At 38.9% G+C, this 23,857-nt stretch overlaps 1 protein-coding gene across 1 annotated transcript in view; it reads right to left on the bottom strand.

Annotated features, from left to right (window-relative positions):
• Window positions 1-23,857, bottom strand: part of ATP10D (ATPase phospholipid transporting 10D (putative)) — a 165,065-nt gene that overhangs the window by 32,119 nt on the left and 109,089 nt on the right. Inside the window, exons 11-16 of the mRNA XM_077136785.1 lie at window positions 13,632-13,823; window positions 10,217-10,826; window positions 9,432-9,538; window positions 7,044-7,170; window positions 5,228-5,412; window positions 922-1,234 (exon numbers count right to left, since the gene is read on the bottom strand). Coding sequence (XP_076992900.1) covers window positions 922-1,234; window positions 5,228-5,412; window positions 7,044-7,170; window positions 9,432-9,538; window positions 10,217-10,826; window positions 13,632-13,823 — 1,534 coding nt within the window. The remainder of the gene's footprint in view (window positions 1-921; window positions 1,235-5,227; window positions 5,413-7,043; window positions 7,171-9,431; window positions 9,539-10,216; window positions 10,827-13,631; window positions 13,824-23,857) is intronic.

Raw genomic sequence — 23,857 nt, 5'->3', positions numbered from 1 at the left:
CACGTGAGACACTTACATAAATTTTATATTTGCAAGTGTTCCCTGTTGATTCTGTTTCTCTAGAGAACCCTAACTAATACACCTTGTCTCTGATCTTCACTAACCTGAAGAAAACTCTTCCCCCGGCTCAATCAGCTCTGGCCTTTGACATGACAAACATGGCATGCTTTTGCTGCCCTCACTGCCAGAAAAGTTCTCTCCCAATAGCTCCCTAATGGGTCCACTTTTCCTTCAAATCTCTGTTCACATGCAACATTATTAGTGAGGCCTTCCCAAAACCTTAAATATAATAGCAGTGCCTTCCCCAGTGCTCCAGAGCTCCCCCAGCTACTTTTTCTCAGTAGCGTTTATCACTACTTGATGTCTTATATATTTGTACTTTTGGGTTTTACTGTATGCATCTAGCCCCCAGCCCCCTCGCACTAGAATATAAGCTCCATAAGCAAAGGCACTTTGTCAGTTTTATATACTCTTGTATATTCCATTGCTTACAAAAATGTCTGGTACATAGAAGGCACTCAAAAATATTTGTTGAATAGCAAAATTGTTTCTCAGGTTTTCAGTTCTATGAATCACTACCCTATTTAAGCCAGTTGAATCAGTGGGGTGGGGGTGGGAGGTATTTGACATTGACGCAGAGTCCTGACAACTATACTGGTTTTCACAGCCTTACCACCTGGTTCCTGGGAGGTGGCCAAATATTTCATGGAGTGGGGGGAAGGGAGACAAAGGGAGAAAGTAAAAATGGTGACAAAAAGTTGGGGTAAAGAAAGTAGGGAGGAAAGGAGCAGAGGAAAAGGACAGACGGATGGAAGGATAAATAGGTATAGAAAGAAGGAGAGAAGGAAGGTCAATAGAAGCCTCTACCTGTGCTACGGCATGAAAAGGAGAAGTACAGGGCCTGGTCCCATCCCCACTCACCAATGGCCAGGGTCATCACTCGGAGATGGTTGCGTACCAATTTCACCACCTCACTTTTCTGCAGGGGCGTGGCTCGGCAGCAGACCACAGCTTGACACCAAGCCGTCAGCTCCAGGAACTGCCTTTGCAGACTCTCTTGGAGGGCAAACTCCAGGGTCCCCCCAGTGATAATGAGTCCAGCCCGCATCCCCGAGTCCTGGGAGGTGGGGAGTTGGCATAAGTCCTCATTTAATGATGCTTGCTCTGATGATTCCTGATGATTCTTCTTCTGCAGTTCTTGCAAAATTGTGCTCATCAGCATCTCACACCCATCCTTAAAATATAGAGACAAGGAAGGTAAGCCTCTGGGACTCCCAGGGTGGCTTATCCAGCTAAATTTGTCATTTTCATTCTTTAGCTATTGTTGCATCAGAACAACCTGGGATAGTGAATAATCTATTACTTTTAAAGACCTCACAGCATTTCCACAGAGAGTTCTTTGTGTATATGTAGATGGATTAAAAGGATGACAGACATCTCACCCTCAATTCAACAGCTAAGAACTAGATTCATATTTCTTTATACTTACAATTTGCCTTCTCAAATAGAGCCTCAAAAAGCCTTTGTGTCTCATTCAGCCATTTACTAGCTGCTTGACCTTATACAAATTACATTATCTCTCTGAGCCTCAATTTTCTCATCTGAGGAATAGGACTATTATCTACATCATGATATTTTTATGAGGAATAAGTGAAATCATATGCAAAGCTCCTAGGGTAAGGCATGACACAGCAGGTAGTTAATCTTCTTTTTGACTCAGCACATCATCCATTCACTCATTAATTCATTCAGCATTTATTGAAAAACCTACTCTATAGTAGGAACTATTCTAGGCACTATGTTAATGGACACAGAAATCCCCCCCTTCATGAAACTCATGCACTGATCAGGATATGTTCTTTGTGGTGCCTATCACATATCACATTTGGTTTGCACATTTGCCCCATACTAGGTAGGAAGTTCTTTAAAGGCAAATATCACTTTTAATTTACTTTTATGTCTTCATAATGCCTAAAACAGCACCACATCAGGTACTCAGTAAATATTTACTGAATGATTCTACTCAAGAACAGACTAACAATATACTTATCCAGAAATTATTGTCAAAAGATCACTAAGGACAGAGCTAAAAACCAGGAGGAGTGAATTTAAGCTTATGCACCAAGCTTGAAATAATTTATTCTTGCAAGAGTCCCTCACTCAGAGCCCTTTTACTCTATTTTAAATGCTGTTTTATCAAGCATTTCTCAGCTCACAACAAAATAAAGAGAGTGAGGAAGAAGTAGATATGGATATGAAAACATGATAAAACAAAGATTTAATAACCATGTAGAATAGAAACAGGAGTTTGCTTTTAAAATGGAGCTACCTGGCAATCTTTACTATAAGGACAAATGCTTCTATAAACCTAAAATCCCCAAAGAAAAGCATACAGAAATGAATCAAATATGCTTATTATAGACATGATATATTATAGCAAAATTATTTTTAAAAAACTTAGAGGTTTGGTTAAATTCAAATAACACAACTGTAGACTGAAATACCCTACAGTTATTGAAAATTAAGGTGTCTATTAACATGAGATAGTGTTCAATAGATATATTAAGTGAAAAATTATGGCTACGAAACAGACTGTAGTATTCATATAATTATAGTATACAGAGTACAGTCTGGGGGGATTTTCTCCAAAATATGAATGATAATTACTCTTGGTTTTATGATTATAGGTGTTTTTATCCTCTTTTGTGTGTGTTTAGTTTTTACAATTGTAATTTTTTTATTGCAGAAATTTAAAGTTCATCCTAAGCTTGAATAGCAATCAGTTGTAAGCTCTTAGACAAATTACAATCTTTTGGAGTCTCGGGCTCTTGATCTATAAAATGGAGATCATTTGAGTTGTTCTACTTTTATATTTTTTTGGCATGGGCAGGCTCTGGGAGTCGAACCCAGGCCTCTGGCATGGCAGGAGAAGAACTTTACCACTGAGCCACCGTTGCATCACCCTGAAATGCTCTACTCTTTATAATTATCAAATGAGATAAGATATGAGAAAGCCTGTTATGGATTCTAATAAATGGTATGAATATAAATTTAGTAATCCCAGGAAAAAAATGTTAATGAAATTATAAAACTAAGATACATAAAATTAAAAAATGGATCCTGAAAGGTTGTATATATCACAATGCAGTAAATAATCTAAGATATGATTATATTAAAACAAAGAAAGAAAACTTTTATGAGAATGTAAACTATGTACAGTTTGTAAGCAGCTGAATTTATTGTAATCGAATTTGTAAACATAGGAGCAAAAGAAGACAGGAATTTCTGGAGTTGACACACAGCCCTACAGAAAGAATTTCAGACATTCCATCGACTGCCAGATGGCTCACTTAGAATGTTGCAGGACTGATTCCTCCATTAAATAAAAAATTCCATCTCCATGATCTCTTAGTCCTTTTTAACTCTTAGCATCTCTGTGAAGGGGATGGGAAATAGGAGAAAGGAAAAGAAATTATCAATGATGAAGCCCCTACTATCTGTCTGGAATTTAACATGCATGGACTTGAATCATCTTCAAGCTAAGTTAAATTATGTCCATTGTGCACTGTTTGGTTATTTGGAAAACTCACGTAGTAGAACGGCTGTTGAGAGCAAATAAATAACATCATTTGCACCTAGAACAGTCCACAGTGGATAGTTACTATCAACTTCTTGAGTTGGTAGTTTTAAATGCCTTTTAAAACTTTAAATATAAATTGCATATTTACAAATACATTTCACAGTCTTAATGATTTGCTGTTCACGAAAATACCTTTAAGCCAAAATCAAACACCAATGGTTGAGTCTGTCTTTTTCTTTTTCTAATGTTCATTAACTCCCCTCATCTTCCAGATATCAAAATTAGTAATTTGTATTTCTTCACTGACAACCCACCACACCCCTGTGAATTAAGCATACTCTTACATTTACCTATAAGGAAAGCGAGGCTTAGAAGGGTCAGCAGCTTCCCCAGCTCAGGTACCTGATTGTGGCAAGCTGAGCATTTGAACCCTGGAAAACCAGCCTAGTAGTCCATGCCCTTTCTAGTGACTAAAATGACTGACATTTTCTTGTGCTGGGTTCCTTGCTGGACCTGGCTACAGGCTGTGGCTACTGGGTCACTGGTCCACTGCTAGTTACCAAGGAGAGCCCACTTTGTGTGAAGAGGAAAACTCTTTCCTCAAACTGTACAACCTTGTTAGACTGAGACTTGGCCATAAAATATGGCCAATCAAGCATGGCGGCCTTTGACAAAGCCCAAGATGTGGTCCGGATGAGAAATTCCAAGTATTTCAGAGGAGATGCTCTGTTGGGATGGACCCCATATCACTGAGGAAAGAGGGAAAAGGAATGAGGAAGGAGGAAAAAGATTTTTCCAGGCAAAATAAAACAGTATGCACAAATCTTTGGAGGGTATTATTGTGCTAGAAATAACCTGAGAAAAATTAAATGCTTGCTGAATTTAGATGTTACTGGGAAGCAAAATTGGAAAAAAAAATAAAGACTGCGTCCAAACCTCTTAATTTTCTTCTCTTTAAATATATATGCATATGTGTATGTGTATATGCGTGCAAGTGTGTGTATGTGTGCCTGTGTATATGTTATATATTTATGTGAACCTATGTATATGTTTACATATGTGTGTATATTTTTTTCCTCTTCAAACTTTTGATTTTCTACCCCAAACACAGCTCTTCAAGCTTCAGATATCTCAGGAGCACTAGTAAGACTTACCACTAGAGGGCATTATTATCCTGACAGCCTATCTTTAGACCTGCCATAAAAATATTTATTCATTTATTCACCTGATTTCAATAGAAATCATCATTTCATCTGAACTTGAAAGGGAGACCGATTCCTGTTCCAGGATTTGATGGCTTTTTTTTTGTTATGTGCTAAGTCTTGCCAAGTCCCTGCTAATCCAAGTGAACAAATGTGGGGAAGAGGGGTGGGGGAGGGAGCAAACAAATAAAAATGAAGTAAAAGGAAACTTTCTTTTAATGACTTGATTCAGCAATAATTCCTGAATCATTATGAATTTTCGCCACGTCATTAGAAGAACTATGCATGGCATCCTCCCAAGAATAAGCAAGGCTGCTGGACAGAATAAATAATTACCAAGAAGCTAATGGTTATTGGTTTTCCTTTCTCATTGCGTACATCAAATCCCAAATGCTCCATATGCTCTGCAAAAACAAAACGACTGGTGTAACCTCGTTATCCTTACTTTACTTTGGGTATTGAGGATGAAGAGCTTGTCATCTGGCTCCAGTAGTTTGCAGGCATAAGCTATGTTGATGGCTGTCTCCTGTTTGTCTCCTGTCAGCATCCAGATCTTGATGCCAGCTTTTTGAAGGGCTTCTATAGATTCAGGGACTCCCTCCTGCAGACGGTCTTCGATGCCAGTAGCACCTACAATAGAATCAAGATGCGAAAGACCTTAAGGATGCAAAGCCAGCTGAAGCTCTCCTAGGCTGTAACTTAAACCATAACTGTGCTAAGCAAGCCAATCCTGAACTGTACAAACTACTCCACTAACTTCCATTGATCCTAATGAGGTATCAAGACCGAGACCAAAATCATCTACAAAGTAATATCTTGGGAGTATGTGTGTGTGTGTGTGGGGGGTGGTGGTGGTGAGAAGTCTCAGGAATTAATAAGTTTATCAAATATACTTGTTCTCTTTTTTTGGCTAACTTTCTTATCTGTAAATTGAGGGGGGGTGATTCATTTATTTATGTAATCTTGCTCTGCAATTTTATAATTCTATAATTCTACTTCTAAGGGTAAAGGCAGACTTCTAAAGAATGCTCTTATCAGCAAGACACAGTGTCTACTTACAATGTTCTTTCATAATACAGGTACACAATTGCCCTTTCCTAAATAATTGGGGCCAAATGTATTTTAGAATTCATAAGTTTTTCATATTTTAAAAGCGATATGGTACATACATATTTTGTAATACCTGGAAATTAAATACATTAATATTTCTGCTGCAAAACTTATAAATGTTCACAGTAGGATAATAAAGACTATAAATAGTCCTAGGTCAGATCAGGCCTGATTTTGCTGCCACATGAGTTTGCCAGTAAACCGACAAGATCGTTTTTAATTTTGGAATTGCAGATGAGAAAATGTAGACCTATACCTTTACACTGCCACAGAGAAACTAATTAGGAGTAGGCATCAATATCCTACTTGTCAAACATTAAATGAGATAATTGTTTTTATTTTCCTAAATAGAGGAATAGAGTTCAGAGGCTGGTCTCTTGGCACATTAGCATTTATATTAGAATCTAGATCTGCAGACTCTAAGGCAGTGGCTCTCAATCTTAGCTGCCCTGTAGAATTAGGAGAGCCTTTATAAATTCTAATGTCAGCCCACATCCCACTCCAACTAATCCGAATCTTTAGGAATGGGAATCAAGAAACAATTTTTTTTTAAGCTCTCAGATGATTTTAACATGGAATCAAGCCCCAGGCAAGAAGTATCAGTTGATTTCACTTTTACTTAAAATCAGGAAGGAGGAGAAGAGAGACAGATAAATTTCATTAGTCCAGTTACAGGTGTAGAATGAAGAGAAAAAAAAAAAAAAAGGACCCTGAAGCCAGCTAAATCTAATTGAATGAACTAATAGTCATTAAACAGTTCTGTACCCCAGGTAGGGTTAAATAAAATGGAGATTTGCTATGCAAGGATTAAAAACAACAGTGCATATTAAGTACCTTATCCAATGCCTGGCAAGAAACTTTAGGCTATTTCTTTTGAATTAGGATACCTGGTTGGACTCTATGATACATGATGATATTTAAATGATCTTTTCAAGGATAACCAACTAGATACCACCACAAAGGAAGCTGAGTTCATGGTAGTAGAAAGAGAATGGAAGAAAGTAGAAGCTGGGCAGAGATCACACTGGAAGGGGTAGGCAGAACCATATATATTTATTAGATCAAATTGAAAAACAGGTAAGTAATGTATTTAGAGACATACAGTGTTTTTCAAAATTCTCCATTCAGACAGTACAGCCTAGTCCACCTACCAAGTAAGCTTAGTTTGTTCTCCAATCTCATGGCAGATTCAAGTAGTAATTCTTCCCTGTTATCAATGCTGGTTTCAGCTAAAAAATGATTCTTCAACCACTCTGCATATTCAATGTCACTCATGACCTAAGGAGAAAGAAACAAAACAAAACAACAAAACAAAACTATGAGGTGGGCCACATGACCTTGCACAGTCCTCCCAGGGCTGATGCAGGTCAAAATATTAAGCTATTTCCTTCCTCCCTCTAGGCCACCCTCATGCCAAGTCCATTTCTTCACAGTGGCTGGTCACTACCTTCCCAAACTCTGTGACCAGATTCGTATAATACTGATGACGGACAGACCCTATAGCTTAGCAGCTCAAGAAAGTTCTAGGTACCATGGATGGCGGAAATGAGTTACTCTATTTAGTTAAGCCTGGGTTAGGCATTTGGGAGAGGTTGCAACTTAGGAGCAGAATCCAGAGTGATTCTCGTGGTGCAGTTGAGAAAACGGTGTCAAGGTGGGTCAGTCTGTGAGATTCTATAGCCAGAAGCACCTGTGATATCTTTTGATGGTTAGATTATGGCGTAAAAAGAGAGACAGGCCACATGGTTGAAGTAAGAAAGCCTTGTTCAAAATAAAAGTCAACTGGACAGATATCAAGGATTCCTGGAGAAGTAGCCAGTGATAAATCTCCCTTTGTATTCAGATTGTCACAGAGAGAGGAATCAACATTTCAATTCTTACAAAACAGGATGGGGTGCAGGGGTGAGCAATTTCTTTATCTACTTATTCTTGCCACCAAAGTAATTGGATTTGGGAGAATCTGACATCTATTCAGCTAAATTTTTACTGGAGACAGGATCATTCCATTGAAAAAGCGTTAGAATTTCAATTTTGACTATCTGTTCTTCTTTCAGCTAGGTAAGTGAGGCAGGCTTTTGATCTGCCATTCAACTTGCTGACTAAGTCTGCAAGAGACACTACTCGTCCCAAAAGCAGTTTCCAAGAACTAAAATTTAGGAATGCAACTAGAGGTCCCCACTGCGCTTTCAGGTTCCAGCTACTGTCTCCAGTTCAAACTGCCAAGGAGTCCTGATTTGGGGAATTACTTGTCTGAACATTAACAGCACTGATGTTTTGATCTCTGTGTATCTCTGTGCCTCTCTACTAGTCAGAGCCAGAATGAAGGAAGGACAATTGAGAACCCAGCTACTAAAACAGCAAAAATTAATCACAGGTATCAGAGCCAGAGAGGGAGAGGAAGAAAGAGGGAGGGGTGAGGGAGATGTGGAAAAGAGTGAAAGAGGTCGAAGAGTAGCTTCCTTGGTTTTCTTCTCCAGTATTTCCCCCATGTGGTTGTTCTTTGTTTCCTGTCATACAGCGCTTATTAAAGTCCCTATTATATTTTACATTTAACTCCCTTTCCTCCCCGCATAAGTATACCATTCTCTTGCTTTAGCTCTTATTAGACTCTCTCTCACCTAAGCTGACATCATTTTCCCTCTTCTGTCCCCTGTCCCACTTTTAAATACAATGATATGGTTGGTCTTATACTGAAGGAAGAAACATGCTGCCCAGGTATGCAGCTGGGGAGGTGGTATAGCTAAATTTGAAGGGGGACGTCTTGGCTTATCAGTGAAGGAGAGAACCCTGGAGGTGTGAGGCCTTATACAGCCTCATTGCTGCTAACCAGTTTGACGTGGTCAATACCTTAGCCACGTATTATCAGCCAAGTGGCACAAATACATGACTAATTCGTTCTTAAAATATTCCATCTGTTTTTCCCATGCCCACAGGGGTGGTTATAGTAATAACATCCCTCAAATCATTACTTTAGGAGCTCTGCCTTCTTTTTATTTAGAAAGGACACATTATACTCTCCCCCCAACCCCCCCCCCCCCAAAAAAGGTAATAGAGACTAATCAATACTGAGATAATATCATAGTAAATTTACCTGGCTTTACAGATAAAGACTCTTATGGGCACCTAGAAAAAAAATCAAGAACTTTTAAGGGGACTATTCAGGCTACTCTCTGACACATTCTTTCCAGAGCACATTTAATGCTATAAGACAGAGAAACAATATTTGCAAAATCCTTGGAGAAAGAAAATAGGATCCAGGGATTTCTGTTCCCAGCAAACTGCTTTTCATCTACAAGTGTATTGGCAGATGTATGATGAAGATTCAAGAACTCAGAGACTGCAACTCTTTTAGACACCCTTCTAAGCACTTTGGGACAAACTCCAGCCAACAAAGCTATTGACTAGAGAAGCTATGAAATCAGGACCCATCGTCCAAAGACTTTCCCTATGCTGATCAGGGTTTGGTACATGCTGGTTTTCAGTTAACTATGGTTATATAACTGAAAGAACAAAAAGACAGGTGTACTAAGCAGCCTCACCTTCTTTGCTATACATAAAGTACGTAGACCTCGTTTGGCATAGTCATCCAAGTGTCTCTGGGTTTTCTCCCTTATTATCATCTGTTGCTTTTCCACACTTGCTCCATCTGAAATAATTAACAAAACACAAGCAGTTCCACAAGTCTGTCCAATTACAGGCACATTTTAAAAAACAATGAGTTTAACCTGAAACAAACAAAAAGGCTTTCAGTGCATCTATGAGAGCCATCCCCAGAATAAATCTTTCCCTTATTGCTTTCTCCCTGGGGATTAGAAGGCACATACACAGTCCTCACACCATTAATAACAACAGTAACAATAATAATGCTACGTGGCCTTTATTGAGCAGTTACTATTTGCTAGGTACTTAGCCAAATGTTCTATGTGCATTGCATATAGGATTTCATGAAACTTCTCAAAAAGTTATAAAGGAGTATTATAAATTAGCCACCAAATAATGAGTAACTTTATCAAGACACAGCTAATGGTTTCCAGTTAATGATGGTTAAATAATTGAAAGAACAAAAAAGACAGGTGTATTAAGTAGCTTCACCTTCCAGATTTGAACCCAGATCTATGGAGTTCCAAAGTGTGTGTTTTCCCACCAAATCCTATACAGCTTCCCCTCGCTCACCAAGTGTGACTGATCTCCAAATATCCACTTCTAAAGTCAAATCCTGACTATAGTTGCCATTCGCCAATGAACTCTTTATAAAACTATTGAGAGAAGCCTTTTCATCTCAGAGACCTTCACATCACTGCCATCTCAGCTCGTGGGAACGTACCTGGTGAGGCCACTGAGAGCAACTCCATAATTACAGAGTCAGCTCCCTTTGTATACACCACAACTTGGTTGGAAAGGGGGTGCCGGACCACAACAGACATCCTTTTTCTTACTGAGTCAAAGGGCAGGATGTGTAGGAGTTGAAATGTTAATGGTCCCAAAGCAGCAAAGTCCACCACGATCTGCTCTGGCGTCCTGGACCGTAAAGTGCATTGGTAAGCCCGGGCGGCGTACACCAAGGCTGCTTCGTCCGGGCTCTCGGCCTCATAACACAAGTTGGAGGCCAAAGGCTGTCCGTGAAGGGATTCCACCTTGCCATTGGTGAGGCCTCGATCGCTGAGTTCTTTCTCTATTTCTTTATGGCAAGTTGAGTCATTAGAGCCCTCAGGGCTCTCGTTTATCTGGGAGACTTCTTCCTCCACAGGCGAAGCCAGTTTCATTCTACTGAAAAGCGAGAGTCTGCTCACAAAGGCACTTGGAACTCCAGAAGGTGACTCTTTCCCGCTGGCAAGAGACGGTGAACTTGATCTTCGGACAGACAATCGCTGAAAGATGTTTTTAATCTCCTCCAGGGACTTAATGGGCATTCCACTCAGAGAAGACAGTCTCAGCTATAGAAGACAATTTAGGAAGACCTCAATAAGTAGAAACAAAAGTTTATAATAACTTTGAAGTCAAACTGGGAAAAAAGACATGCATAGCGATACCACTTCCTTAAATGGCTAGCAGCCTGTTTCATATTTACACAGCCACACACACAAACACACACACACACAACATTAACAAAAATAATAATAGCCATAATGTAAAAGATGCGTTAATGCTGATGATATTATAAATTACTACAGCTATTTACATTTAGGAAAGAAATTTGACATTTGAAATTTGCTTTTGAAAGCAAAAGACAAAGCATGCTAATATCTTTTACCTAGTGGACATACCTAGAGCAATTTTTCCTAATGAAATAAATTAAGATATGGAAAATTATGTCACCTTTATTGTTTGCAGTCAAGCAATAACAGTTTAAAAATTACATACAGATTAAATATTCAAAAGTAGCAAAATAGAAACATCACAAAATGTTACCTGTAATATTCAAAAATAATGTTTGTAAAGGCTGTGGGGCAATACTGAAAAAACTAGAAAATAATATAAATAATACAAGAACAAATAAAGTAAAAATGTACATGTATAAAAATACTGGAGGAAAGTAAATCAAAAGGCTAACAAAATGAATTGGTGTACTTTTCAGATTCTATAAAAAACTTATGTGATTTTTTAAAACAAATCAGTAAGCAAAAGTGGCTTAACAAAAAAGACTTATCAGCAACATAATGTGAATTTGAATTTCTATTTTTATAGAACTTTTTCTTAATCATAGTCTGAGCTCTTTTAGATATTAACTTTTAACGGTGATTAAACTTAGAATTTAATGCTAATCATAGAAGGCCAATTAATTGCATTCTAAAATTTTATTATCCAGAAATGCCCTAGTGTTGTTGGATTTGGGTTCCCAGAGTCTTGTCCATGCTGCATGAAATAATTCAAGGGCCCAGCACAGACAGAGCAAGCAGGAACAGAACGTATTGAGTACACATGTGAGAAGCAGGTGGGCACTCTCACAAGAAGGTAGAGACAAGAGGTGAGAGGCCCCAGCACTGGGGGGCAAGCTGCTTTCAAAGTATTTTGTTCCTTTTTAATTTTTAGTAACCATTTTACTACCCGCCCTTTTTTCTCCTTTGTTGTTGCTTAATCGTAGATGACTCACTCAGGTGGGGTTGGTTGGGCCCAGGTGCTGTTTATTGTTCTTCGAAAAGATATCTTTCTTCTTGCAGTCTCAACACCTTTTGGAATTTGCCCTTTGCTCATGAGCCAGCCACCACCCTAATTCTACAAGGAATTAAAAAGTTTTCTCCTAAAAATCACTAATTTTATGATTAGTATCAGCTTGAGGGACGCATGCTAGTAGACTTCTGAATTTATTAGCATCTCTGACATGAAAAGAAGAATGAAACTCAAGCTCATATAAGGTTTATGAATTCTGATTAGCTCTTTATTCACTGCCTTTCTACATTATTTTGAAATTACATAAAGCTTAGGCTCTTATATGCCTACAGGGAGTTACTTTCAGACAAACAAAATATTATATCCTTTGGGAATAAGGCAACAATATTTGTTAAACAGATGAACCCAAACATGCCTACTTTGAAAATGGATATATAAGAAAAATTATGTTGGGACAAAAAGGACATCCAGTGATCTATTTTCTAATTGTATAATCACTTTTCAAAGAGCAACTTTATTGTTGGAACCTTGCAAAACTACAGTTTCCAGTCAAGCTCAGCTTAATTGGAAGTAAATTATGTTAACGTTGACCACCCCTGAAGTTGCCAAAAGAAAATCATCTGATGGGAAATTCAAATTAAACTGTGTTGTGCTGTAAATTGAATTTTAAGTGGATGTGTACACTAGGAAGATAGCACAGCAAGCAGTGAATAACCAATCTCTAAAATAGGGTTTTCCTCTTAATTGAAAACGAATTTTCCATGAGTTCTAAGCTACAAAATAGACTTTTAACATGCAGCTTTTGGGAGGGCCATGGTGGCTCAGTGGCAGAGTTCTCACTTGCCATGCAGGAGACCTGGGTTTGATTCCTGGTGCCTGCCCATGCAAAATTAAAAAAAAAAAAAAATCCAGCTTTTGTGGGTACAGAACCTTGGTATATTATGTATGTACTGGATTTTAGACTGGTTAAATGAAAACTAGCCCAACTGGATCATGAAAAAGAAATCATAATGAATCCAATATTTTAGGTTTGCTTGATGTGATGCATATGATGTTGGAGGTTTCACAAGTCTGAAAAATAACCCTTCAATTTGGTAAGGAACTGAAGCAAAATAAACCACCCCACATCTCACAAGACTGGCTCTTTTGAGAGTAGTAGTTTTAACCAAAGAATGTTGTAGTAGAAATCCGCTTATAATAGCAACATATAGTCAACTACTTTATAAAATTTTCAGCTGAGTCAAAAGAGGGACTGTCTGCTCAGAATGAAGTGTTCACAAAAACTCCTTTGTAGTCTCCTCTAGAGGCAGAATAGTGTAGTAGTTCTAAATCAGACTTCCTGCATTCAAATCCTACTTCTCCCACACACCGGTGAAATGACCCTGGGCAAGTTATTCAGTCTCATCTGTAAAATGAGGAACAGTGGAATAATAGACTCTAACTCATGGGCTTGATAAATAGGAAAGATTATACATGTTAATAGTGAGTACAAAACGTGACCTGCCATTATTATTGTCTTGCTGTTATTGTTACTTTCATCGTCATTATCCATATAACAAGATAAGTACACACACATTTAAGCACAAAATTATCTTCTGGAAGCTGAACCTTTGTTTCATTGGAGAACTTACCTTTTGTCGTGGTTGATTAGGAGCAGACACCACTACTGTGTTGCAAATTGCCAATGCAATAAAGAAGTCGATGATGTATAAAGTCTCTAGTAGTGGGTCCTGGGCCATCTCATCATCTGAGGGGGTAAAGAGCTGAGGTGTAATCTGACTAAACTTGTCCAAAAGCCTTGTGTCTGGTACTACATCTGTTTCCTGAAGACCCAATAAAACAATGTATGATTGTAATAAGTATCTAAAATTTAGAGCTTAAAATCACATGAAACTTTTATAAACAGAATCCATTAAGCATAAGATAGTCAACTTCATTTTCCTAAAAAATTAATGTATATGGTGTCATAAGAAATGTGACTAGGGAAATAAAAGACATAATAATACGAACAAAATGGAAAATCCAATTGCACAAATATCCACATTAATGGAGACAGCTTTGTTATTAACCTTAAATGAATAGGAGATAAGCTCAATGCCTTCCACCAAAACCTAGAGGGATGTGTGCTTTCTCATTTCAAAATACACAGTGCCAGAGATATATTTTATTGTGCCAAGCTAGCATTAGACCTTGCCTATAGATTTGTCCAAAAGTATGAAAGTGTTACTCATATTACCTTATTCTAACAAATTATTTTATGGCTCAAGTCACTACTATTATAGAAACCAAACCCCTAAAACAAAAAAGTAGGTTAACAGATTTAATCAGCATTTCTCGGTAATGTCCAACAAGACATTAATAAAACGTTTTTCCAAAAGAGATTTCTGATCATTGAATACATTTGGAAACTGTGCTCTGTCTCCTCCTCTTAAAGATTCTCAGTACAAAGTAGTTCTAAGTTCTATTATTTAGAAAAAAATACTCATTTTGTTTAACATAGTGCTTCACATACTTAAATGAGAGTACTAGTTTTTTTTTTTGAGTACTAGTTTTAACAAAAGATGTTGTAGTAGAAATCCGCTTATAATAATAACATATAGTCAACCACTTTATAAAATTTTCAGCTGAGTCAAAAGAGGGGACTGTCTGCTCAGAATCAAGTGTTCAAAAACTCCTTTGTATTCCAGAGGGGTGTTGGACACAGGAGGTCTGCAAAGCACACTGATTGTAGGAGAGCCAGTAAAGTTGATGTGGGAAAAAATATTGAACTTAGAAAAATCTGGCTTGAATTTTAACTTTAGGAGTTTGGTGAAAGACAGCATTGGCTTAATAAAAGAAGAACATAGGCTGGAAATCTTTTGAGCTTGGGTTCAGGTCCTAGATTCACTGAGGGGTACCTGGTAACCTCAGGCAACTTATTTAATGCTATAAGCTTCATTTTCCTCTTCCATTTAATGGTAAAACTGTCACCTACCTCATAGGCTGGCTATAAGAAGTAAAAGAGATAATGAATGAGATGAGACACTCAAATAATTTAATATTCCTTTTCCATCCTCTGTCCTTCTCAAATGACATTTCCATCATCAGACAGGTTACCAGGCTCACAAGGGGCTTGAAAAGTTCAAGTTATCTGCTGTCACAAAGCGTTTTAAAATTTCTATCCCCGTACAGTGACTTCTATGGTTCTGTGATACCTGACCTACCAAAATTTAAATCTTGTTGTGGTCTGATGGAGTTCATAGCCACAAGTTATCTGATGGCTGTTCATTGATAAGTCTGCTGCATTTCCTCATGAGGCTTATGTATACAGATAATTAGCACAGGTAGTACACACAGCTGGGGCCTATGCCAGGCCCTGAGTTACTCATAGAAAAATCCTGGCCTCAAGAAACTTCTTGCCCACTCCAGCAGAAGAAAGTAGAAAAGTCTGAGAGACTTCTCACTCAATCCTTAGTCAACCAAGGAAAGCTTGAGAAACTTGCTGCATGGTATTTGATCAGGCCTATGATATTCGGTCACCTAGTGCTTGTGAAACTCAGTGGATTGGTGTCTTTCTTAGAATGTTAATAGGTAATAGGCAAACAATTAACAGAGAGTTCCACACTGAAATGAGTGTAAGAAATGTTTAAACAGGTTTCTTTATTGCAACACTTTAATGGGTGTTGGGAATTACCTACAAAAGGCTAGTATGTGCAGGCTTCCCAAATTTTATTTTTTGGAGAGTCTATAGAACAGAGTTTGAGACCTTAGAAGCTAGTACTAATTTCATTATATCATTGACCTCAGCACTGACTAAAAATTGGCTTTAGAACTGAAGGGGTTCAAACCCAATCTAAGACGAGTGAAAAGGTTTGCAACTTCTGCCTTTGTGGCAAACACTGTTGAGGTAAGTCAATTTAAAATATAGTTGGGGAATTAAATTACTTCATGACTGAAAACCTGTGTCATGACCATGACAATATGAGAGATCCTGAAGATGGTTGTCTCAGTTTGCTGGAGCTGCTATGACAAATGCCACACAATGCATTGGCTTAACAACACGAATTTATCAGCTCACAGTCTGGGAAGCTAGAAATGTAAATCAAGGTATTGGCAAGTTAAGCCATGCTTTCTACTTGAGGTCTGCAGTGTTCTGGTGTGGTTTTGCCACCTTTGGGGTTCCTTGGCTTGCATCTGTGTCTCCTGGAAATCTATTTTTCCTTGTGTCTACTCTTCTAGTTTCTGCTGACTTCTGGCTCCTTCCTATGGCTTTCTTTAACTAACTGCATTTGAATTTCCTCTTTTTATAAGGCCTCCAGTTGTACAGATTAAGATTTGCCATAATTCAATTTGAGAACACCTTAACTAATAATATCGTCTTCAAAAGGTCCTATTTACAAATGGGTTAATACCTACAGGAACATGGATTAGGATTTGAACATGTCTTTTGTAGGGTACGTGATTCAATCACCAACAATGGTCAAAGCATACTAAAGCAAAACTGTACTTACGAAAATTTTTGTCAAAATAAATGTGGGGGGGTTTCTCTCTCATCTGCCTGGGCTCAGTTAACAGGGTCCCATCTGTTTCTTACATACTTGATTCGCATTGTTGCCAATTTTACTAATTTTTTTTTATTAAAAAGTACTGTTTAGGAGGAGGGGCCAAGATGGAAGCTTAGCGAGGTGTGGGATTTAGCTTGTCCTCCAGAGCAGCTAATAAATAGCCAGGAACAGTACAGAACAACTGCTAGGGCCATGACAGGGACTGGACACACAGCGTACCCCCAGTCTGGACCAGCTGGACCAGCTGTGAGCCCATCCAGAACCATGAGTTCTCCAAACTGCGGTGGTCGATGCCCCTCCCCCTCAGGCTGCTTCCCAGAGGGGAAAGGAAAGGGACTTTACCAGCAGTAAGAGCTGAGTACAACCAAACTCCAATTGTGGAATTAACTCACAAATTCTGACTACTAAAAATAGGCTCCCAGCTCAACTGAACCTCCAGTAAATGTGGAGGTTGCTGATTTTTTGCCCTGGCGCAAGGGGGCAAGACTGACAGAAAAAGAAACAAGTAAAAAAATAGAGGTTTTTTTGGATCTGAAAAAGTCTGGGCCCTGAAGGAAAGGAGGAGGCACATAGGACCTGGAGATACACAGAGTACAATACCAACTTAAGCTCTTGATTGGCAAACCCAAGGAATGGGGGTCCTTCTCTGAAAAGGATTTTTCTTTTTCTTTTTTTGTGGCTGTGTTTTTGCAGCTTGACTATTCTTTAGATACAGCTGCAAGGCTTCTCAGGCTCCAACTGCCTCAGGCATAGGCAGAATTGAGCTTGTTTGAATGTTTATCTGGAGCCTGTGCCTTCCCCAGGAGAGTGGTGGGGCCCAGTTCAGGTGGAATCCCTCCCTCAAGGAATTCAGACCCCAGGGTCTGGAAAGGTGAAGCGATTAAAGCCAGCCTACAACCTCTCTTCTATCTCAACCACACTTCCAGCAGGGAGAGTCTGCTGAAGTTAAAGGCACTGCATCACCTTATGCTGGTGGGACCTGCAGGCAAAAAAGTGCCACATACTGGGCAGGATAGGAAAAATGCAGAGACTTCATAGGAAAGCCTTTCAATCTGCTGGGTCTCACCCTCAGGGAAAACTGACGCAGGTGACTCTCTCCTCCTGAGAGGAGGCCAGTTTAGTCTGGGAATATCTGGCTGGGGTCTATAATACCAAAATAGACCCTCCTAGCGGGGGGGGGGGGGGGGGGGGGGGGGGGGGGGGGGGGGGGGGGGGGGGAGGCACCATACAGGCAGGGCAAGAAACAAAAAAACAAGAACTGAAAAATTCTGATCTGTTAAACAAAACCCAAACTAGAAGACTAGAATAAGCTGAACTGAATGTCAAAGAATGGATAGATGACAAAGTCATCCAGCAATAAAATCCTAGGTTAAAAAAAAAAAGTGAAAACAATATCCAGAATAAACTAATTAAAGTAATTAAATGCCTAGATGAATTTAGACAAAATTACTTATTTAGGCAAAAATAACTTCATCAAAAAATAATGACTCATACTAGGAAAACTGAAGATATGGCTCAGTCAAAGGAACAAACCAACAATTCAAATGAGATCCAGGAGTTGAAACGATTAATTCAGAATGTTCCAGCAGGCATGGAAAACCTCATCAAAAATCAAATCAGTGAATTGAGGGAGGATATAAAGAAGGCAAGAAATGAACAAAAAGAGGAAATCAAAAGTCTGAAAAAAACAAATCACAGAACTTATGGGAATGAAAGGCACAGTAGAAGAAATGAAAAAAACAATGGAAACCTACAATGTCAGATTTCAAGACGCAGAAGATAAGATTGGTGAACTGGAGAACTGGACATCTGAAGTCCAACAAGCAAAAGAAAATATAGGGAAAATAATGGAAAAATATGAGGAGGGACACAAGGAACTGAATGACAACATGAAGCCTGTGAATACATGTGTTGTGGGTGTCCCAGAAGGAGAAGAGAAGGGAAAGGGAGGAGAAAAACTAATGGAGGAAATTATCACTGAAAATTTTCCAACTCTTATGAAAGACTTAAAATTACAGATCCAAGAAGTGCAGTGTACCCCAAACAGAATAGATCCAAATAGACGTACTCCAAGACACTTACTAATCAGAATGTCAGACGTCAAAGAGAAAGAGAGAATCTTGAAAGAAACAAGAAAAAAGGAATCCATCACATACAAGGGAAGCCCAATAAGACTATGCATAGATTTCTCAGCAGAAACCAGGGAGGTGAGAAGACAGTGGGATGATATATTTAAATTACTAAAAGAGAAAAACTGCCAACCAAGAATCTTATATCCAGCAAAATTGCCTTCAAAAATGAGGGAGAAATTAAAATATTTTCAGACAAAAAAATCACTGAGACAGTTAGTGACCAAGGACTGGTTCTGCAAGAAATACTAAAGGGAGTACTAGAGACAGATATGAAAAGAAGGACAGAGAGGTGTGGAGAAGAGTGTAGAAATGAAAATTATCAGTAAAGTTAAAAAGAAGAAAAATTAGATATGATGCATAAAATCCAAAAGGCAAAATGGTAGATGAAAGAACTGCTCATACAGTAATAACACTAAATGTTAATGGATTAAACTTCCCAATCAAAAGACATAGACTGGCAGAATGGATTGGAAAACAGGACCCATCTATATGCTGTCTATAGGAAATGCATCTTAGACCCGAGGATAAAAATAGTTGAAAGTGAAAGGTTGGGAAAAGATATTTCATGCAAATAACAATCAGAAAAGAGCAGGAGCAGCTACTAATATCCAACAAATTAGACTTCACATGTAAAACAGTTAAAAGAGACAAAGAAGGACACTATATATTAATAAAAGGAACAACTCAACAAGCAAACATAACAATCATAAATATTCATGCACTGATCCAGAATGCTCCAAAATACATGAGGCAAACACTGAAAAGAGAAATAGACACATCTACCATAATAGTTGGAGACTTCAATTCCCCCCCTCATCAATGGGCAGAATATCTAGACAGAGGATCAATAAAGAAATAGAGAATTTGAATAATATAATAAATGAGCTAGACTTAACAGAGATTTATAGAACATTACATCCCACAACAGCAGGATATACCTTTTTCTCAAGTGCTCATGGATCATCCTCAAGGATAGACCATATGCTGGGTCACAAAGCAAGTCTCAATAAATTTAAAAAGATTGAAATCATACAAAAACTTTCTTAGATCATAAAGGAATGAAATTGGAAATCAGTAATAGGCAGAGTGCCAGAAAATTCACAAATATATGGAGGTTCAACAACACACTCTTAAACAACCAATGGGTCAAGGGAGAAATTACAAGAGCAATCAGTAAATATCTCGAGGCAAATGAAAATGAAAACATGACATATCAAAATTTATAGGGCAGTTGAAAGAGACTTCTGGAGAAGATGGCGGCTTAGTAAGGTGCGCGGGTCTTAGGTCCTCCTCCAGAACAACTACTAAAGAACTAGAAACAGTACAGAACAGCTCCCGGAGCCACGACAGAGACCAGACACACAGCGTACCCCATTCTGGAATGACTGGACCGGCTAAGAGACTCCGCTGCGGTGAGGTCCCCGAGAGGCGCGCACTTCCCCGGGCCACAGCGGCTGGTGGCCAGAGCCCCTCCCTCCCTCCTTTCTGGACCGGCTGGGAGCTTTGGATCGGCGGTTCCCCAAGCCTCGGCGGCCGGCTCCCCTCCCCCACGCACGGCTTCCCGGGCCAGCTGGGATTCTCGGAGTGGCAGTTCCCCAAGCCACGGCGGTACTCCCACACGCGGCTTCCCAGGCCGGCTGGGAGCTTTGGATTGGCGGTTCCCCAAGCCACGGTGGCCGGCGTCCCTCCCCCACGCGCAGCTTACCAGGCCGGCTGGGAGCCTCGGAACAGCGGTTCCCCAAGCCGCGGTGGCTGGCGACCCTCCCCCACAGGTGACTTCCCGGAGGGAAAGGAAAGAGTCTCCAAAAGTAGTAGAGACTGAGCCCAACCTAACAACAATAGTGGCATTAATGAACAACTTCTGACTACTAAAAATAGGCCCTCAGCTCAGGCGAAACTGATCAAGGCAAAAGTTGCTGATTGGGCTAACTGAAAAAGAGGAAAGGGGGTGAAACAGAGCCTTCTGCGGCTGTTTCTATGGAGGCTTCCTTGCCTCTGGGCTCAGCGCTGGGATTACACAGGTTGCAACTGCCACGAACGCAGAAACAGGCTGCTTTCAGGGCTCTCTACCACCTGAACCTTCCCCACGGGAGGGGTGAAATGCAACTGAGGTGGAATCTCTCTCTCAAGGAATTCATATCCCAGGACTTCACAATTTGAAGCCATTAAAACGAACCTACAACCTTTCCTCTGTCTCCACCACACACCCAGCAGCGAGAGTCTTCCAAAGTTAAAGGAGTCACAACATCTATTGCTGGTGGGACCCGTAGACAGACAAGAACCACATACTGGGCAGGATAAGAAAAAAAGAGCCCAGAGACTTCACAGGAAAGTCTTTCAAACTGCTGGGTCCCACATTCAGGGAAATCTGATTAAATGCCCAGACGCCAGCAAAAAATAACAAATCACACCAGGAAAATTGAAGATATGGCCCAGTCAAAGGAACAAACCAATAGCTCAAATGAGATACAGGAGCTGAGACAACTAATTCTGAATATACGAACAGAAATGGAAAACCTCTTCAAAAACCAAATCAATAAATTGAGGGAGGACATGAAGAAGACATGGGATGAACAAAAAGAAGAAATGGAAAGTCTGAAAAAACAAATCACAGAACTTATGGGATTGAAAGACACAGTAGAAGAGATGAAAAAACAATGGAAACCTACAATGGTAGATTTAAAGAGACAGAGGCTAGAATTAGTGAACTGGAGGATGGAACATCTGAAATCCAAAAAGAAAAAGAAACTATAGGGAAAAGAATGGAAAAATTTGAGCAGGGGCTCAGGGAATTGAATGATAATATGAAGGGCACAAATATACGTGTTGTGGGTGTCCCAGAAGGAGAAGAGAAGGGAAAAGGGGGAGAAAAACTAATGGAAGAAATAATCACTGAAAATTTCCAAACTCTTATGAAAGACCTAAAATTACAGATCCAAGAAGTGCAGCGCACCCCAAAGAGAATAGACCCAAATAGGCGTTCTCCAAGACACTTACTAGTTAGAATGTCAGAGGTCAAAGAGAAAGAGAGGATCTTGAAAGCAGCAAGAGAAAAACAATCCCTCACATACAATCTTACTGGGGAAACCCAATAAGACTACGTGTAGATTTCTCAGCAGAAACCATGGAAGCTAGAAGACAGTGGGATGACATATTTAAATTACTAAAAGAGAAAAACTGCCAACCAAGACTTCTATATCCAGCAAAATTGTCCTTCAAAAATGAGGGAGAAAATAAAACATTTTCAGACAAAAAGTCACTGAGAGAATTTGTGACCAAGAGACCAGCTCTGCAAGAAATACTAAAGGGAGCACTAGATTCAGATATGAAAAGACAGAAGAGAGAGGTATGGAGAAGAGTGTAGAAAGAAGGAAAAACAGATATGATATATATATAATACAAAAGGCAAAATGGTAGAGGAAAGTATTACCCAAACAGTAATAACACCAAATGTTAATGGACCGAATTCCCCAATCAAAAGACAGAGACTGGCAGAATGGATTAAAAAACAGGATCCTTCTATATGCTGTCTACAGGAAACGCATCTTAGACCCAAAGATAAATATAGGTCAAGGAAGAAATTACAAGAGATATTAGTAAATATCTTGAGGCGAATGAAAATCAAAACACAACATATCAAAACCTATGGGATGCAGCAAAGGCAGTGCTAAGAGGGAAATTTATTGCCTTAAATGCCTCTATCAGAAAAGAAGAAAGAGCAAAAATTCGGGAATTAACTGTCCACTTGGAAGAACTGGAGAAAGAACAGCAAACTAACCCTAAAGCAAGCAAAAGGAAAGAAATAACAAAGATTAGAGCAGAAATTAATGAAATTGAGAACATGAAAACAATAGAGAAAATCAATAGACCAGAAGTTGGTTCTATGAGAAAATCAACAAGATTGATGGGCCCTTAGCAAGATTGACAAAAAGAAGAAGAGAGAGGACACAAATAAATAAGATCAGAAATGGAAGAGGAGACATAACTACTGACCTCACAGAAATAAAGGAGGTAATAACAGGATACTATGAACAACTTTATGCTAATAAATACAACAATGTAGATGAAATGGACAAGTTCCTAGAAAGGCATGAACAACCAACTTTGACTCAAGAAGAAATAGACGACCTCAACAAACCAATCACAAGTAAAGAAATTGAATCAGTCATTCAAAAGCTTCCCAAAAAGAAAAGTCCAGGACCAGACGGCTTCACATGTGAATTCTACCAAACATTCCAGAAAGAATTAGTACCAACTCTGCTCAAACTCTTCAAAAAAATTGAAGTGGAGGGAAAGCTACCTAATTCATTCTATGAAGCCAACATCACCCTCATACCAAAACCAGGCAAAGATATTACAAAAAAAGAAAACTACAGGCCAATCTCTCTAATGAATATAGATGCAAAAATCCTCAACAAAATTCTAGCAAATCGAATCCAGCAACATATTAAAAGAATTATACATCATGACCAAGTAGGATTCATCCCAGGTATGCAAGGATGGTTCAACATAAGAAAATCAATTAATGTAATACACCATATCAACAAATCAAAGCAGAAAAATCACATGATCATCTCAATTGATGCAGAGAAGGCATTTGACAAGATTCAACATCCTTTCCTGTTGAAAACACTTCAAAGGATAGGAATACAAGGGAATCTCCTTAAAATGATAGAGGGAATATATGAAAAACCCACAGCTAATATCATCCTCAATGGGAAAAAATTGAAAACTTTCCCCCTAAGATCAGGAACAAGACAAGGATGTCCATTATCACCACTATTATTCAACATCATGTTGGAGGTTCTAGCCAGAGCAATTAGACAAGAAAAAGAAATACAAGGCATCAAAATTGGAAAGGAAGAAGTAAAACTATCACTGTTTGCAGACGATATGATACTATACGTCGAAAACCCAGAAAAATCCACAGCAAAACTACTAGAGCTAATAAATGAGTACAGCAAAGTATCAGGTTACAAGATCAACATTCAAAAATCTGTAGTGTTTCTATACACTAGCAATGAACAAGCTGAGGGGGAAATCAAGAAACGAATTCCATTTACAATTGCAACTAAAAGAATAAAATATCTAGGAATAAATTTAACTAAAGAGACAAAAGACCTATATAAAGAAAACTACAAAAAACTGTTAAAAGAAATCACAGAAGACCTAAATAGATGG

This window comes from Tamandua tetradactyla, chromosome 19 (assembly GCF_023851605.1).
Source record: "Tamandua tetradactyla isolate mTamTet1 chromosome 19, mTamTet1.pri, whole genome shotgun sequence".
NCBI classification, from domain to species: Eukaryota; Metazoa; Chordata; class Mammalia; order Pilosa; family Myrmecophagidae; genus Tamandua; species Tamandua tetradactyla.
Note: the sequence above shows the minus strand (reverse complement) of the source record. Positions and strands in the feature narration are given on the sequence as shown.